Source organism: Podarcis cretensis (genome assembly GCF_951804945.1).
Source record: "Podarcis cretensis genome assembly, chromosome: 6".
Classification (NCBI taxonomy): Eukaryota; Metazoa; Chordata; class Lepidosauria; order Squamata; family Lacertidae; genus Podarcis; species Podarcis cretensis.
Window position 1 is genome coordinate 13,408,972 of NC_137175.1, and position 16,614 is coordinate 13,425,585.

Genomic DNA, 16,614 nt, shown 5'->3' on the forward strand with positions numbered 1-16,614 from the left:
AAAATTAAAGGTTCTTTGGAATGAAAAGGCAAATGAGTTATTATGACATTGGAGATTTGACATCAACATAAAATTCTGGGCCAATTTGGACCTGGCATTCCTAGTTTATTAAATTTAATAATGTTGAAATGAGTGTTTGACTAGTGTGCTCTCCCACATCTCTTCCTTTTAAACGTTGTCCTCTTGGCATCTTAGTCACAGTTCCCCATTATCTCTGAAATGGAGAACTATGTTTTGATGTCAGTTTACTAACAGTTTGATCCTGGTTAGTAAATTAACACAACACTACAGTTTCCTGTTTCAAATGTAATTGGGAACAATGGTTTTAGGGGACCAGGAATGAAGTTCTGAATATGATGTGCAAGATAAAGGGTTGAGTATACAGGCCTTACCTGTTCAATAAAACTATTGTGTATTTAGTAAGAAATCTTACACCATTATACATGCATTTATAATTTTATATTTGGATTGAATTTCCTTTAGCTACAGATCCCAGCAGATGACAACCTTGAAGAATTTTGGATTGATTTTAATACTGGTAGCAAAAGTGTATCCTTCTATGTTGCTGCGGATGATGGTGTAGGTTAAGTTTTCTAATTGTATATTGTAATAATTTTTTAGGGATAGTTCAGTATTCAAAGAAAATCAGTTAAGCTCTGCTATGAAGGTACATTAGAGTAGCTGAGTGGATTTAGTAGATGTAGACTTTTTTCAAAACTACACTAGGTGTGGCAAGGGGCTGCATGGACTTTTATAGTCCTTGCCCTGCTCCTCCCCCAGCTGATGTGTCCAATCAAACGTACCAAGTTTCCTAGCCCACGTGCCCACTTTGGATAGTTGGGGGAAGGGAGCAGGTATACAAAAGTGAGTGGAAAGTGGCACCTGTAACAGAAAAAACTGGCAGATCACTTAGAGATTTGGTTGACATGCTGGTCCACGATCCTCCAGGAAAACTAGTGCTCCAGGAGAACTAGTTGTTAACTTGAAATGTATGCCTTTTAACACCATATTATGCAAACAAACAAAAATACAGTAAGAACTTTCATCCCTTTTCATCAAATGTTATTTTTAGGGTCATCAGTGGGAAACTGTTTGCATTCCAGAAGAAGAAGTAAAAACATACATTATTGAAGGTATTGCGCACATAAATTTATTTCTTATTCACAGTTACTGCTTCTATTAAAAGGGAAGGATGGGATTCATAATGAACCAATGGTGTGATCATTACTCATTTCTTTCTTTAAAAAAACAACAACCCTAAAGTTTATTTGACTGCTGCATGCTTCTGCAATTTTTACAAATAATTAACATATAAGTAATAACAATTTAATATGAACACGCTTCATTTTTGCCTAGAGAAAGACAACAAGAAATTGTTGACAATACATTTACACAATCCAATGTCTGTGGGTATCCAAGAAGGAGAGAAAATAATACTGCATTTTGATTCGGCATTGGAAATTGTGGATGCAGCGTTGAAGGTTTATGGTGCCTATAAACGTCAGGTAAAAGCGAACCAATTTCCTTTCTCATCTATCTATCTAGCAACTGAAACAAAAATGGACGTTTCACTGTTTAGTGATTATAGTTCTTTTCATAGTTGGTTCTGTTTCTATGTATTTCCAGTTATTCCTAAATGAACACTGCATGTAAGCACTTGTCCAAAATTAAGCTAGGGATTTCCAGTTCTGAAACTGCCACAGAATAAAGTATTGGTGATTTGTGTAGGCAACTGTTGAGCAAAATGGGGGAAAGAATAGAAATGTACAGTGGTGCCTTGCAAGACGAAATTAATTCGTTCCGCGAGTCTCTTCGTCTTGCGGTTTTTTCGTCTTGCGAAGAACGACTATTAGCGGATTAGCGCTATTAGCGGCTATTAGCGGCTTAGCGGCTTAGAAAAAGGGGGAAAAAGGAAAAAAACTCGCAAGAACTCGCAAGACGAAACGTCTTGCGAAGCAAGCCCATAGGGAAATTCGTCTTGCACAGCACCTCAAAAGACGGAAAACTCTTTCGTCTAGCGAGTTTTTCGTCTTGCGAGGCATTTGTCTTGCGGGGCACCACTGTACTATAAATTACCTTTTAAATGAGAAACAGTCTAATACAGGGGTCACAAACTTTTTTGGACCACATTTCAATTTTTGAGAGAGTACTGGGGGCACTGGTTACAAAATTGCTGTTATGGGTGTGGGCATGGCAGAACACAAAACTAGAGACAGCCATCTCCAATCACCTTATGCTTACCATTGGAAGTCAGCTATGTCCTGGTCTTGATTGTGGAGATCACACAATATTAATTTCACACGCACATACATACATACTGCTGCTGTCTAATAGTAACAGGAAGCATTCCTCAGTAGCAGGAAGAATATACAGGTGAAACTCGGAAAATTAGAAGATCTTGGAAAAATTCATTTATTTCAGTAATTGAACTTAAAATGTGAAACTAATATATGAGACAGACTCAGGACATGCAAAACGAGATATGTCAAGCCTTTATTTGTTATAATTGTGATGATCATGGTGTACAGCTGATGAAAACCCCAAATTAACAATCTCAAAAAAATAGAATATTAAATGAAATCAGCAAAACAAGGACTGCAAATAGAGCAATATTGGACCTCTGAGAAGTAGAAGCATGCATATGTACTCAGTACTTGGTTTGGGCCCCTTTTGCATCAATTACTGCCTCAATGCGGCATGGCATGGATGCTATCAGCCTGTGGCACTGCTGAGGTGTTATGGAAGACCAGGATGCTTCAATAGCAGCCTTCAGCTCTTCTGCATTGCTCGGTCTCATGTCTCTCATCTGTCTCTTGGCAATGCCCCATAGATTCAGGTCAGGCGAGTTTGCTGGCCAATCAAGCACAGTTATCCCATGGGCATTGAATCTGGTTTTGGTACTTTTGGCAGTGTGGGCAGGTGCCAAAGTCCTGCTGGAAAATAAAATCAGCATCCCCATAAAGCTCATCTGCGGAAGGAAGCATGAAGTGCTCTAAAATCTCCTGGTAGACGGCAGTGTTGACCTGGACCAACACCAGCTGATGACATGATTTAATTTGGCATTTTCATCAGCTGTACACCATGATCATCACAATTATAACAAATAAAGGCTTGACATATCTCGCTTTGCATGTCCTGAGTCTATCTCATATATTAGTTTCACCTTTTAAGTTGAATTACTGAAATAAATGAACTTTTCCACGATATTCTAATTTTCCGAGTCACCTGTACAAGGTAGACGCACCATAGTCTCTCATTTCACAGAAATCACATAGAAGGTAGCTGAACATTTTGCCCCATCACATACTTTCTAGGAGGGCTGGAGACTTTCTTTTTAAATAAAAGTTCAGCAATCTGAGGCCCCTGCTGAGGGACACCAGTAAAAGTCCTTGTGGGTGCTGTGGCACTATGGGTGCTGTGTTAGTGAACTCTGGTCTAATATAAGGCTTTAAGCTAACATGTGATACAACAATTCAAACATACTGTCCTCGCACAAAAATGCATATGCACTTTTATTGAAAGTGTCCTGAACAAGCGGAAGCAATTTGCAGTGAGTTGGAAATGACAAAAAGCAAAAGGGAAAGCTTTTCAGATCGCTATTGACGGTTTCCCCCACAACAATGATTGTGAATTAGTCATTGCCCAAGAGAAAACACAAAAAGAGGTCTCATAAACAGCCCTTTATAACCTAAAAAGTGCATTCTTTCTTTGTGTAAAGAGCCTAAACTGCAAAAATAAAGTTTTCCCTACTTACTATAAATTATTTTAATTTTGTATTTTCTGTTATACAGTGGTACCTTGCGTTAAGAACTTAATTCGTTCTGGAGGTATGTTCTTAACCTGAAACTGTTCTTAACCTGAGGTACCACTTTAGCTAATGGGGCCTCCTGCTGCCACTGCCGCGCAATTTCTGTTCCCATCCTGAAGCAAAGTTCTTAACCCGAGGTACTATTTATGGGTTAGCAGAGTCTGTAACCTGAAGCATATGTAACCTGAAGCATATGTAACCCGAGGTACCACTGTATTGTGAAATATTTACTATTTAAATTTTTCAGGGATTTACAAAGAAGAATACTATGTCAGTTGCCAAAACAACAGTACATGTCATTTTTGATGAAAGTGAATCACAGGTTTGTATTTCAGTTTATAATGGGATAATATTAAAAATAAGCTTCTGACTAATAAATATGGAAGGCGTGCATTATTGTCTGAGACTGTGTATATTTTATCATTTCTTTATCTGTTCAAGTCTTTCTCATGAAAACCTTGTTGTTCAAAAGCCTAAAAGTGATTCATCCATTCACATTAAATCCCAGCAGAACAGCTGGATGTTAGCATGTGTGCATTTTAAACAAAATACTTTTGGGGCTACTATTTTATTCAGATTCTGCATGTGAGTGTTCTAATCCTACTCCAAATGTCATGCATAATTTTATACACCTCAGTCATGCACCCCATTACTTGCCTTTTTTTCTAAACTGAAAAGCACCCAAAATCAAAGCCTTCCCTTCTATCCTTTTATCCATTAAGTTTATCTGAAATATTTTAAATAAATTGATTAGTATTGAACTGGGATTTTATTTTTTAAAAAAATACTGAACAGGTTATTGTACCAGAAAGTCAAGTATCTCCATTGGAAGAAAACTCCTGTAAAACACTGGAAGATAAAGATACTCATTCCCCACCACATCAGTATCTTCAGACACAGGAAAATATGAATCAGAAACTTAATAAGGGGGACTTTCAAACGGTTAAATCCAAGGTAATTTGTATAATAAAGTGCAAAGGAAAATGATGTATATTACATTGCATGGTTATTTTAAATTATGCTTTTCTGTTTTATTTCAAGATTAATCCAGGTAAAAGGAAAGTGTCTGAGGCATCAATGGTGGTGCTGTCTGCTGCCAGGTTGTCTATGCCAAGTCCATTACCAGCAGTTAATACTTGTAAGTTAGATGCAATGTTGTAAGGTGTAATTTACTGTTGTATTTGCCATCTGCTATGAAAAATGCCTTGTTTTTATAACACATCAACAATTACTATCAACATCTGGGACAGGGGAATAAAATACCCTTTATAAGATTTTGGGCAGAGCAATCCAGCAGTCCAGTTATGCTAGGTGTGAGGGAGATACAACTCCGCTGTGTTGGCAGACATATATGCTTAACCTAGGAGGCAAGGGAAAAATACAACTCAGAAAACCCCCAAACTGTACAAAAATGGCGGATATCCCCCCATCAGGGCTCTGCCTGCAACAATGGGCTTATGAATTCACATAGATCAAAATGAGCCCTCAACACCCATCATAAGATGACATAACACTGCTTCTTGAACCCTGGTGACTCAGACCACAGTGGCCCCACTACTCCCAGTCCTACAGGCAGGGGTTCAAGCCTTTCATGCTGCTCAAAAGCACAATTTTTTAGGACAATACTGCTCCATCTGGAGTTTTGCCACTGGGTGTGTGCAGGTCTTAGGACAACAGTTGGGGACCACATTACCTTGTGTCACGCTGTTAAACCAAAGTCAGCCCTCGTTGGGAATAGCCTCTCAGACCTGACACCTGGTGCCTTTACTAGATTTGATCTCATGCTCTCTGCTACAGTCTATAGAGGGCACCCCCCACAATTTTAGGACCAAAAGCAGCCGTAACAGCTTTTTAGAATCATGCCAAGAAGCTCCTGGATTCCTCAGCCACCACAAACCGCAAAAGAAGTCATTTCTGTGGGTTAAGGAAGCGTTAACTGGGTTGGGTAATGATTACAAGCTATGACGAAGGCAGGAGAGCAGAATTGTGGGAGGTGTAGTGAATCTCCTCAGTTTTTTCTCCTGCCTTGGTGAAAGCAGTCCATTCCTTCCATCTTTCTCTGTTTTTCTGCCTTATTCCACTCCTCAAGTTGCAGAAGCTACTGCTCTCCCAGGAAACACTCAAGAAAAGTGCTCTCCACAGAGGGCATACTTGTTGCCTAGTTTGAACAGCTCTGCCTTATGGAGTGAGTAGGAAAAGCAAACCGAGTGAGGATATCCTCCTGCTAGTGTAGCTGTTTGAAGGGGAAAAAAAGATTCAAATCCAAAATAAGGCATAAAACAGTAACACCAGAAGCAACATACCGTATTTTTCGTCCCATAGGACGCTCCGTCCCATAGGACGCACCTACTTTTTTTGGGGGGGGGGGAATAAAGGAAAATTTTTTCCCCTTTATTTCCCACCCAAAACCAGATCGGGGAACGGTGGGATGGCGGTGCTGTGCCTCCCCGCTGTCCCCCGAGCTTGTGGGGCTGGCCGATGTCTGCCTGGCGCGAGGGGCGCTCTGCTTCAGGGCACCCCGCATGTCGGGTGGCAGGCTACTGTCCGCAGCAAGGGGAGCCCTCTGTTTCAGGGCGCCCCACACGCCCCCCCCCCCCGGTGCGCAAGGCTTGCGGGCACCTGCGCGAAGCATGGGGCATCCTCCAAAGGGCACCCCGTTCTCCGCGCTGCAGGCTGCCGCCCGCAAGCCGTGCGTGCCCGGGGGGAGATCCCCCGGGTGCGCAAGGCTTGCCGACACCTGCGTGGAGCACGGAGCGTCCTCCGGAGGGCGCCCCGTGCTCCACGCTGCCGGCTGCCGCCCGCAAGCCATGCGCGCCCGGGGGGAAATCCCCCGGGTGCGCAAGGCTTGCCGACACCAGCGCGGAGCATGGGGCGTCCTCCGGAGGGCGCCCCGTGCTCAGCGCTGCCAGCTGCCGCCCTCAAGCCTTGCGCTCCCGGGGGGGGAGATCCCCCAGGTGTGCAAGGCTTGCCGACACCAGCGCGGAGCACGGGGCGTCCTCCGAAGGGCACCCCGTGCTCCGCGCTGCAGGCTGCCGCCCACAAGCCTTGCGCGCCCGGGGGAACTCCCCCCGGGCGTGTAAGGCTTGCGGATAGCTTCCTGGAGCCTGGAGAGCGAAAGACGTCGGTGCGCACCGACGCCTCTCGCTCTCCAGGCTTCAGTGAAAGCCTGCATTCGCCCCATAGGACGCACACACATTTCCCCTTCATTTTTGGAGGGGAAAAAGTGCGTCCTATAGGGCGAAAAATACGGTAAGTCATTGCACCCTTAAAGATTTTAATCTTTTGACTTTCTTTAATGCCTCCTTTCATGTGAAATTTATCAAAGAAAGATGATTGTGCATATGTGAGGACCTTTGATGTTAATAGAATATATAGTTCCTCCTAAATCTCAAATGTTAATGTTGTATTCAGCACTTTCCACCATTAAGTCGCAATGAAGCATCTTTTTATTTGAATTTTATCAGCCAGTAGTTGCTTTTTATGTACCTCAAATAACGGTTCTCCTTTATTGAGCCTGCTAATGGTTTCCACAAGCATTTTCTTACTCATTTATGTAGGACACAGGCTAGGCTCTGGCAAAACTCTGGGGAGGGGAGTCCATAATTATGGAGAAGCCAGAGAACAGTAATGTGTGCCTTTTCTGTTTTATATTGATTCATGGTAGTTTGAAATCAGGCGATGCTTTGATCTTAATTGTTCCAGAAGTAATTGAAAATTGCCTCATTTTGTGCAAAGTTGCCTCAACTAGGAACCCAGTGATTTATGACTTAATAGTCAAAATCATTTTGCATTGTTGGCAAAAAGTTATATTCATCTATGCTTTTGATGGCCCATTCTGTCATAAGGCAAATTGCAGTTATAGATACTGAGCACTCTTCAAAGGCACTATCAAATTACAGTAGCAGAATCTTAAGCTTTTAAAGTCAATAAATGGTTAAATCTATAAATCTTTTGTAATAAATCTTTACACCTGTCCTCCCTTTGAAGAGATGCCCTCTGTCCCCAGCCCTCTGCCCAGCCCCCAAAAAATACCTCTATGAGAGAAATAAGATTTTGTGAGTGGTGCAAGGTGAGCTTCTTGGCTAAGAGGTGGGTTAAGAGCATAGGAAACTGGATTATAAGTTTGTCCATCTAGCCCAGCATTGTCTACTTTGACTGGTAATAGCCATGTTTCCAGACAGAAGTTTTTCTCATCACCTCTACCTGACCCCTTTAACTGGAAATGTGTTGGATTGAGTTGAACATGGGACTTTTTGCATGCAAAGAATGTGCTTGACCTCTACACTGTGGTCCCTCAACCTGGTTTTAGAATCCAGATCTTCCTGGGCTTTCTGTCTCTTTCTTACATCACACTGTCTCTCAACACTAGAGTTGACCCCCATACACATTCCAGTCTAGAAAACCAAGCAAGTTCATCAATATTCCTCCCACCTTTTAATGTTACATTTCTTACAGTATGAAACAGATTTTCCTTAAAGACAGTAGTCGTAATAGTTGGATTGATCAGCTACAGATTTGCCGAATTCTGATATTGACAATAGCTTTTTATGAAATGTACTTGAAACTAAGAGATCAGCATAATATGAAAGTGGACCTCAATATTGTTTTGTGCCTGTAGTAGGCTTATATTTGAAATGGGATTTATTTTTAAAAGCACTTTTATTGCAAGGTTAAGCTTCAAAGCGTGTTGGCAGATCTTTCCAATATGATCTTTAATGTTTCCCAAGTTGCTGACTTAAGGAAAGTCACTGTCGTCTTAAATGTGAATCCCCCCCCCCCAGCTCAATTACACCTGGCTCTTAAAAGCTTAGAATGTGGCAGTCCTACTGTGCCATGACTATGCTCTGGGACTCTGACTTCAGCTCAGACATGGTCAGAACCAGGGGCAGAGACTCTGGAGCTGAGTGATATGTCCAAAACAGGACATGTGCCCACTACCTGACCTAAAGGGACCCCTGACCATTAGGTCCAGTCGTGACCGACTCTGGGGTTGTGGCGCTCATCTCGCTTTATTGGCTGAGGGAGCCGGCATACAGCTTCCGGTTCATGTGGCCAGCATGACTAAGCGAACCAGAGCAGTGCACGACAACGCCGTTTACTTTCCCGCCGGAGCGGTACCTATTTATCTACTACTACTACTACTACTACTAATAATAATAATAATTTATTATTTGTACCCCGCCCATCTGGCTGGGTTTCCCCAGCCACTCTGGGCGGCTTCCATAAAAACCAAAAATACACTAAAATATCACAGATTAAAAACTTCCCTGAACAGGGCTGCCTTAAGATGTCTTCTGAATGTCAGGTAGTTATTTATCGCTTTGACATCTGATGGGAGGGCGTTCCACAGGGCAGGCGCCACGACCGAGAAGGCCCTCTGCCTGGTTCCCTGTAGCTTTGCTTCTCGCAATGAAGGAACCGCCAGAAGGCCCTCGGCGCTGGACCTCAGCGTCCGGGCAGAATGATGGGGGTGGAGACGCTCCTTCAGGTATACTGGGCCGAGGCCGTTTAGGGCTTTAAAGGTCAACACCAGCACTTTGAATTGTGCTCGGAAACGTACTGGGAGCCAATGTAGGTCTTTCAAGACCGGTGTTATGTGGTCTCGGCAGCCGGCCCCAGTCACCAGTCTAGCTGCCGTATTCTGGATTAGTTGTAGCCCCACGTAGAGCGCATTGCAGTAGTCCAAGGTAGCCCCACGTAGAGCGCATTGCAGTAGTCCAAGCGGGAGATAACTAGAGCACTTGCACTTGAACTACTTGCACTTTGACGTGCTTTTGAACTGCTAGGTTGGCAGGAGCAGGGACCGAGCAACGGGAGCTCACCCCGTCATGGGGATTCGAACCGCCAACCTTCCTATCGGCAAGTCCTAGGCTCTGTGGTTTAACCCACAGCGCCACCTGCGTTCCTTACTACCTGACCTAGATGATGACTAACTCTTAGTTTTCTGAATGTATCCTGCATGTCGACTAAAAGAAATGTTCACAGTAACATTCCTGCTCTCTGCCTATATCTGTCTTTAATCCTATTCTAAAGTATAACTTTTTGGTTCAGCCAACAGGATCTGGGAAGCCTGTGTTAATCTCTTTATTTGAACGAAACAATTTAATCTTCTGTAAACATTGCATTTGGTACTTCACATATGTCATTTTACATGCTGACCTCCATATTGATTCTGTAAATAAACATTTTTTCTATTTTTAAATTGAATTCGGGACTCCAAGGTTTTTGTGGTTCCCACAAGTAATTGAAGCAAGAAGAGGTATAGTGTGAGATCCCACATGGCATGTAATGAGTTCCAGATTAAAGATTAAAACAGAGAGACTAATAGTTCTGCTCTGTTCAATATCCAAGTTGTAGTAAGCCCATTTGCTGCAGTTTTGGCACAAACAACACAGAACATGCAAGCTTCATTAAAATAACGCAAATATGGATTTGTTTCCAGCAACTCCACTGAAAGGCAGAGTTAAAGCACCTCTTAAAATGACGAGCTCTGTGGGAAGAACTGATATTTTCTCAATAACTGAGGAAAGAGCAGTGAATTTCAATCAAGAAGATGATTATGTGCCTCTATCTTCGGTTACCATGTCTGTAAGAAAGAATAATTCTGCTGCAAAAAAGGTAGTTATATGCTTGTTTAACTTAGTGTAGACTCACATGGAAGCTTCAGAACCACACAATAGTACTGGTTGAAGCTTGCAAAGAGCTGCCCATTCTTACGTGGGCTGGCTGGGACCAGGTTTGTGATACGGGAGAACACATTGGCCAAGGATTTATGACATCGCTATGGGACAGCTGGCCTACACTTTGAGTTTAGCCAGGTAGAAATCTCAAAGCTATTATTTTTGCTCTTACTGAATCCTTGTGTACACTGTTCGCTCCCTTTTAGAAGCTTAATTTGTAGTTAAAATACATCTAATAAATCAAGACTGAGTGGTCTTTGGACTGCTTAACTGTACAGTATTGCAGAATAGATCATCATTAAATTTCAGACAAATGCAAACATAAAAGGCTAATTTTTATAGCACTCTCTGTATGTGCATGTCAAACCAGCCAACCTTCATTGAGCTCGGACTTTATCAGTTCTGCTCCAGAGCCCCAAAGTGAAGGAATATGTTGGAGGAAGATGCTTTTTTGTCTGTCTGCTGTTGATTTTTTCGTTACCTAACATATCAATTTCCTTTTAATTAGTCCAGGCCATTCACACTTACTTGCAAATAAATCCCATTGAACTCAATAGGATTTCCCTTGAGCGTGCATGTACTGCATGCATTGTACTGTAAGTTTTTTTTAAAAAATGCTTTATGTGATATTGATCTTTGAGAGTTTATGTATTTTGTGCTTGAACCTGTGAAACAGTTGAACAATATTTGAGAAACTGTCATGAAAATAAATGCATGCTAATTACATCAATAATTTTTTATTGTGTTTATATACAGCAAGCTCCAATTCAAAATGTTGAAAACATGCCTTATGAGGAAGAAGTTTTAAACACCAGTGAAAAACAAAAAGCAGGCAAGTTGCTTGACACGTTTCACTATTTTTGCTTTTAAATTATTTTCATATTTGTCTCATTTCAGTTGATTGTATGCAGCTCTTGCAGCTGAAGAGTGGGTTAAAAATGTTCTAAAAAGGAATAAAATTTGGATGGAAAATCTTTAACAAGATGAAGATTTTAAGTCTAATTTTATGTCTATATTTCACTTAGATGAATTGATGGATATTGTTCCTGATTCTCAGCTGGTAGAAAGAAGTGACAAATCATTGTAAGTAATGGAAATAAATTATAAACAGTCAATCTAAATGTTAACTAGTACTGATAGCAGAATACTCTGGTAGATGGCTCTGATTTCATGTCAGGAGGTCTTTAGCAGTTATCTTCTCTCTCAAGCAAAAACATGGATGTTAGCAGGGTGGGGTCCAAAATCCCTTCCAGCCTATGGCTTGGAAACTTTGGCTGTCACTTATTATCATATTTTCTTTTGGCCTTCCTTACGCCTTGCTTACTAGGTTAAAAAACAACTCTTAAAAGAGTTAGCATTTAGTTAGTGCAAGAGTTCTTCTTTGTAGCTCCTGCACAGTCACACAGGCCAGTTATTTGCCCATGCAAAGATAATTCAGTTACGTTCTAAAGCTAGCTTACAGTTTTGGTGGTTGCCCTGCTGCCCCCACCCTCTATGGGCATGCCTGGCTCCCATCTTCTAACTCTATTCTTCTTTCACCACCCCAGCAGTAACTTGCTTGGAGAACTGCTCTTTGCTAAGTATTTTCTCTGTGAAGGAAAAAAAATGAACTCCCCCCCCCCACTTTTATATTTTATTTTATCTATGTTTCTTCCTTATACTTCTGTCTTTTTGTTTTCATTGGTTGTGTTTTTCCATCTTTACAGGTTTGTCACTCAAGAGGTGGGATTTTTTCTGTAGATAACTGTCCTTCTGAGAGTAAACTAATTGGCATAGTCTCTGTGTCTTCTACTTTCCCATCGTAGCCAGGCTTTTACTTGCTAGGCAAGCAGTAGATGACTTTGTGTCTAAGAGCACTGCTTTGGGAGAAGGCATTGCTGTTTGCTGAGAAAGTCAGGCTTACTCTTTCAAAGCCTCCACATTTTTTGCAGGGGAGCAGAGCAGACACCAATGGCTTTTGCATTTCTTCAGGAAGATGGCAGGCCACTCATAACAGATTTCATGTGTTTCCTGGAGGCGAGGAACCTTAAAGTTTTTTACTCTGCCTTATACAGACAATCAGGTTAGCTCTGCGGCTTCTGAGCAATTGGTTCACAGTAGTCTATAGGCCTTAGGTCCAAAGAAAAACAGAGAAGTGTTTTTCTGGAGCACTTTTCATTGCAATAGAGCCCAAAACTTCACAGACCTATGATTCACAAAGCCTCTTAATAAGCAGGGAGAGACAACCACATACAGTAGTGATAAAAGTAGGATTTTCTCCCCATTTGCTTTATTTAGGTTACCTGGCATTCTGGAAAATTCTGTTGCAGAAGCTAGAACTCGGAAAAAACAGAAGTGTTGGGTACCTGAGCAGATAATATCACATTGTAACAAGCAGAATAGTAGCGCACTGGGAAATACAGACTATCAAGGTTAAACTTTTACTTCATTTATTAAGTGTTAAATCGGGTTTTTCTTAAAATCCCTTTTTTAACTTCATTTTGTGTATGTGTGTATATTAGGTCCTAATTCATGTAGTAAAGCTGTCAAGCCAAGAGTGTTCACGTCAGTATTTGAAATGCCTTCTCCAGGGCTGAAAAACAAACATCATAGCTATGGAAAAATCGTGGAGCAGCAATACAATGAAATCAGTAAAATACCAGAAAAAACTGGCAATATAAAGAGCACAGAGTCACGGAACAGTTTTAAACATTTGGATGAGAGCATATCAAAAGATAACAGCATAAAGCTTGCTCCTGATAAACATGAAATATCACTTAAAGCAACAACGAGTTCAAGACACTCAGAATTCGTTATGGACACCAATGATGACGCTAGCTTTGATGTTTCTTTTGGAAAAGGAACTGACAAGAAAACAGACCAGGTAAAATGAGAGAAGGCAAAGCAGCCTCAGAATTACTTTTCTATTTGGAAATCATAGTCATGACTTTTCAGATTTTTAAAATAAGTTGTATATAATCACTATATCAAGGAACCCTGCCAGTTTGTTAAGATTTCAAATTGGTACAGTGTCACGCACCAAGCTGGTCAGTAAATCACACAGTTCCAAAGCTACATGATCTTCACAAACTTGTCTGTGTTTCAGGCCTAATGAGCACAGCAGTTCATGCCCTGTAGGTCCTACTCCATGAAATCAGCTGCCGAGACTAAAAGTCCCGCCTGCCTACAGCCATCCGTTTCTCCTCCAGGGCTTCTTCAAGCAATCAGAGACTGCACCTCTGTGCAGCTTGTCTTGAATAAATGATGATGATGATGATGATGATGATGATATTTATATGCCGCCCATCTGACTGGGTTGCACCAGCCACTCTGGGCGGTTCTCATCAAAATAATAAAAACACAGTAAAACGCCACCCATTTAAAACTTCCATGATGCCTTTGCATACCTCTTCTGGTTTCATATCTCTTCTGGTTCAGGGGGAAGGGGAGTTTATTGCAGCAGAGGGGTGGAGATACCCATTACTCTCATCTCTGCCTCTGAACCTCCCTCTTCCCACTTGTCTGCTTCAGCTTCTGCCTTTGATTCATGTTGTCTGTCTCCCACAGCTCCCAACTCACTGAGCCCTGTTACCCTTCAACTTTTGACACCTCTTCCCATTCTTCTCCCTGTGGTTATAGTTGTCCAACCACCACTCTGGACTGGGTTCCCCAGCTGGTTTCTCCCACCACTCCTCTGTGTTCAACCAAACCATGACATACAGATAACATAAAAGCTATTTAGGTTAAAATATTATTTCAAAGAGGTTGTGAATTGCTAAACATTATCACTTTCAAAATATATTTTTCCTTAAAATTGGTAAATGCTTCATAAACGTCATCATTAAAGTTGACTGCATCTACAAGTGCCCTGGTACCTAAACCCGTGTTTAAAATTATTGTCACTTAATGGAGACTGTCTGCAGCAGGGATAGTGAACATGGTGCCCTCTAGATATTGTTGGGCTACAGTTCCACCATCCTTGACTCTGATTCCAGCCCTGATCTACAAAATAAAATGTAGGAAGAGACGTACCCTGTAATTCTACAGAGAACTAATGTGAATGGGGGAGAAGATTGCTTGTTTGCTGGATTTTGTTTAAAAAAAGGTTTTGGAAAGATTCCATTCAAAAGCTTTCTTGTTCATCCAGCTGATAAACTCCAGTAAATAACTCCCAAACCATTTTTGCTCAGCTTTATGCACACTTATCTCCTTACTGCTGATAATATCATAACTGCAAATGGCTTTAGTGGAGCAGAGATTTCCTGCGTGTTGCATGAATGTTCTTCATTTTCCTACTAGTATACAGAAACCTTTTACTTTCTGAACGGTGCTGTAGAAGCTGTACTATTTTACTAATCAGATTTTCTGGTAAATTTAACAAATTATTTTCAAAATATTACAGAAAGCAAAACAAAAAGAAATGATGGAAACTACAGAAATGTTACTAAGTAAAATCAGCAACCGATACAAAGGAAGGGATGGTGCAAAAAGTACAAGAAAATTGTGCCAGTTCTTTGCTAACAGGAGGTATTCTATACATATTTTCTTTTTATAGTAGTTACTTGCAGGCTAGTAATTTATTTAGAATTACAACATTTTACTGATCTTGCTTTAATTTCTATATTACCTAATTCCCCTAAAACATGGCATTAAAGCAAATGTTTTTTACTAATGAATTTTCTGGTATGAAATAGATTTATTATATTATTTTTACTTATTTTTACAGCACATCTTTAAATAAATCAGGTTTCAGTGTTTGCAAGGTATGTTGTTTTTCTATACAAAGAGGTATATTAAAATTTTGTTCTACAATTTTTTCAATATGTAAGAATAAAAATACATTCATATAGTAAATTTAATGTTTGACTCAACCACTTATTAGTAATTACTGATATCCTCAGTGATATTTCATCTTTAAGTTTTTGAACCTATTTGGGGGCACCTTATGAGGCCAAAAAGCAACTTTTAAATATTCATATAATTAAATAAGTCTTGTTGAAGTAAAAGAGGACTGCATGAGTTGAGGAGGAGTATTAATGCCACTATACAGTTTTTTTGCTAACTCTTCTTTTATGCCTAGAAAAAAAGTCAGAGCAGAAGTTCTAGAAGTTTAAAAACTACTACTTTGCTAAACGTAACTACTGGGCACCTTATGTAAGTAAAGCGCCATCTCATTCAAGTACAATAATTTAGATTATGAAGAGTATACTGAACAGAGTTTTATCTCTTTTGATAGGGACGATGTCTACAACTTTAATCTGAGTGGATCTGATGAACCTACAGTAAAACTTGGAGTAAGATTAGTATTGTAGCAAATAATGTGTTACTAATTATAAACCACAGAGCCTAGGGCTTGTTGATCAGAAGGTCGGCGGTTCGAATCCCCGCAACGTGGTGAGCTCCTGTTGCTTGGTCCCCGCTCCTGCGAACCTAGCAGTTCGAAAGCACGTCAAAGTGCAAGTAGATAAATAGGTACTGCTCTTGCAAGAAGGTAAACGACGTTTCCGTGCCCTGCTCTGGTTCACCAGAAGTGGCTTAGTCATTCTGGTCACATGACCCGGAAGCTGTATGCCGGCTCCCTCAGCCAGTAAAGCAAAACGAGCGCCACAACTCCAGAGTCATCCGCGACTGGACCTAATGGTCAGGGGGCCCCTTTACCTTTACCTTTAATTATAAACAGATGATCACCTGCACAGTCACATGAGGGACAGCTCTACATTAGGTAGGGTATAGCAGCCCACATAAGGCAGTCAATTTGGGAGTATCGTTATAATGGGAAGAGCAGTCCTAATGATGGGAAGCGCAGATTCAATGCAGCATCCTTAACCTTATGCTATATCTTCACTCTGGATCCATAGCTGACCCTGCGCTGCCTCTGTAACACCCTGTTTTGCAGCCCTCCACTAACTACTGCCAGCAGCAACAGTTTCCCAAGACACCCATGCTTACAACAGGAACAGTGAGGCCCCCATAGTGGCAACGCCCCACCATTGACAGAAGGGGAGCTCCTAATTGTATCCCCTGCAACAGCACAGTTTTGAATTGTGCACTTCATTATTATATTTTTTGCCACCATGTGCCTTTGAAATTTTCTGGCTCCAGCTCCAGACATATCCCCAAACTGGGAGAAATTTAGAGGGAACAAAC

At 41.2% G+C, this 16,614-nt stretch overlaps 1 protein-coding gene across 4 annotated transcripts in view; it reads left to right on the forward strand.

Moving 5' to 3' along the window:
• The window catches only part of SYCP2 (synaptonemal complex protein 2), a 55,279-nt gene that overhangs the window by 12,765 nt on the left and 25,900 nt on the right, over positions 1 to 16,614 (forward strand). For 3 of the 4 annotated variants that reach the window (XM_079978840.1, XM_079978841.1, XM_079978842.1), the window contains exons 13-27: positions 484 to 579; positions 1,073 to 1,133; positions 1,357 to 1,505; positions 4,056 to 4,130; positions 4,604 to 4,762; positions 4,850 to 4,946; positions 10,251 to 10,426; positions 11,245 to 11,320; positions 11,514 to 11,571; positions 12,766 to 12,899; positions 12,990 to 13,351; positions 14,870 to 14,994; positions 15,194 to 15,230; positions 15,548 to 15,621; positions 15,704 to 15,761. In XM_079978840.1, the coding sequence (XP_079834966.1) occupies positions 484 to 579; positions 1,073 to 1,133; positions 1,357 to 1,505; positions 4,056 to 4,130; positions 4,604 to 4,762; positions 4,850 to 4,946; positions 10,251 to 10,426; positions 11,245 to 11,320; positions 11,514 to 11,571; positions 12,766 to 12,899; positions 12,990 to 13,351; positions 14,870 to 14,994; positions 15,194 to 15,230; positions 15,548 to 15,621; positions 15,704 to 15,761 (1,737 nt within the window). The remainder of the gene's footprint in view (positions 1 to 483; positions 580 to 1,072; positions 1,134 to 1,356; positions 1,506 to 4,055; positions 4,131 to 4,603; positions 4,763 to 4,849; positions 4,947 to 10,250; positions 10,427 to 11,244; positions 11,321 to 11,513; positions 11,572 to 12,765; positions 12,900 to 12,989; positions 13,352 to 14,869; positions 14,995 to 15,193; positions 15,231 to 15,547; positions 15,622 to 15,703; positions 15,762 to 16,614) is intronic. The other variant, XM_079978843.1, reaches the window with a different exon arrangement.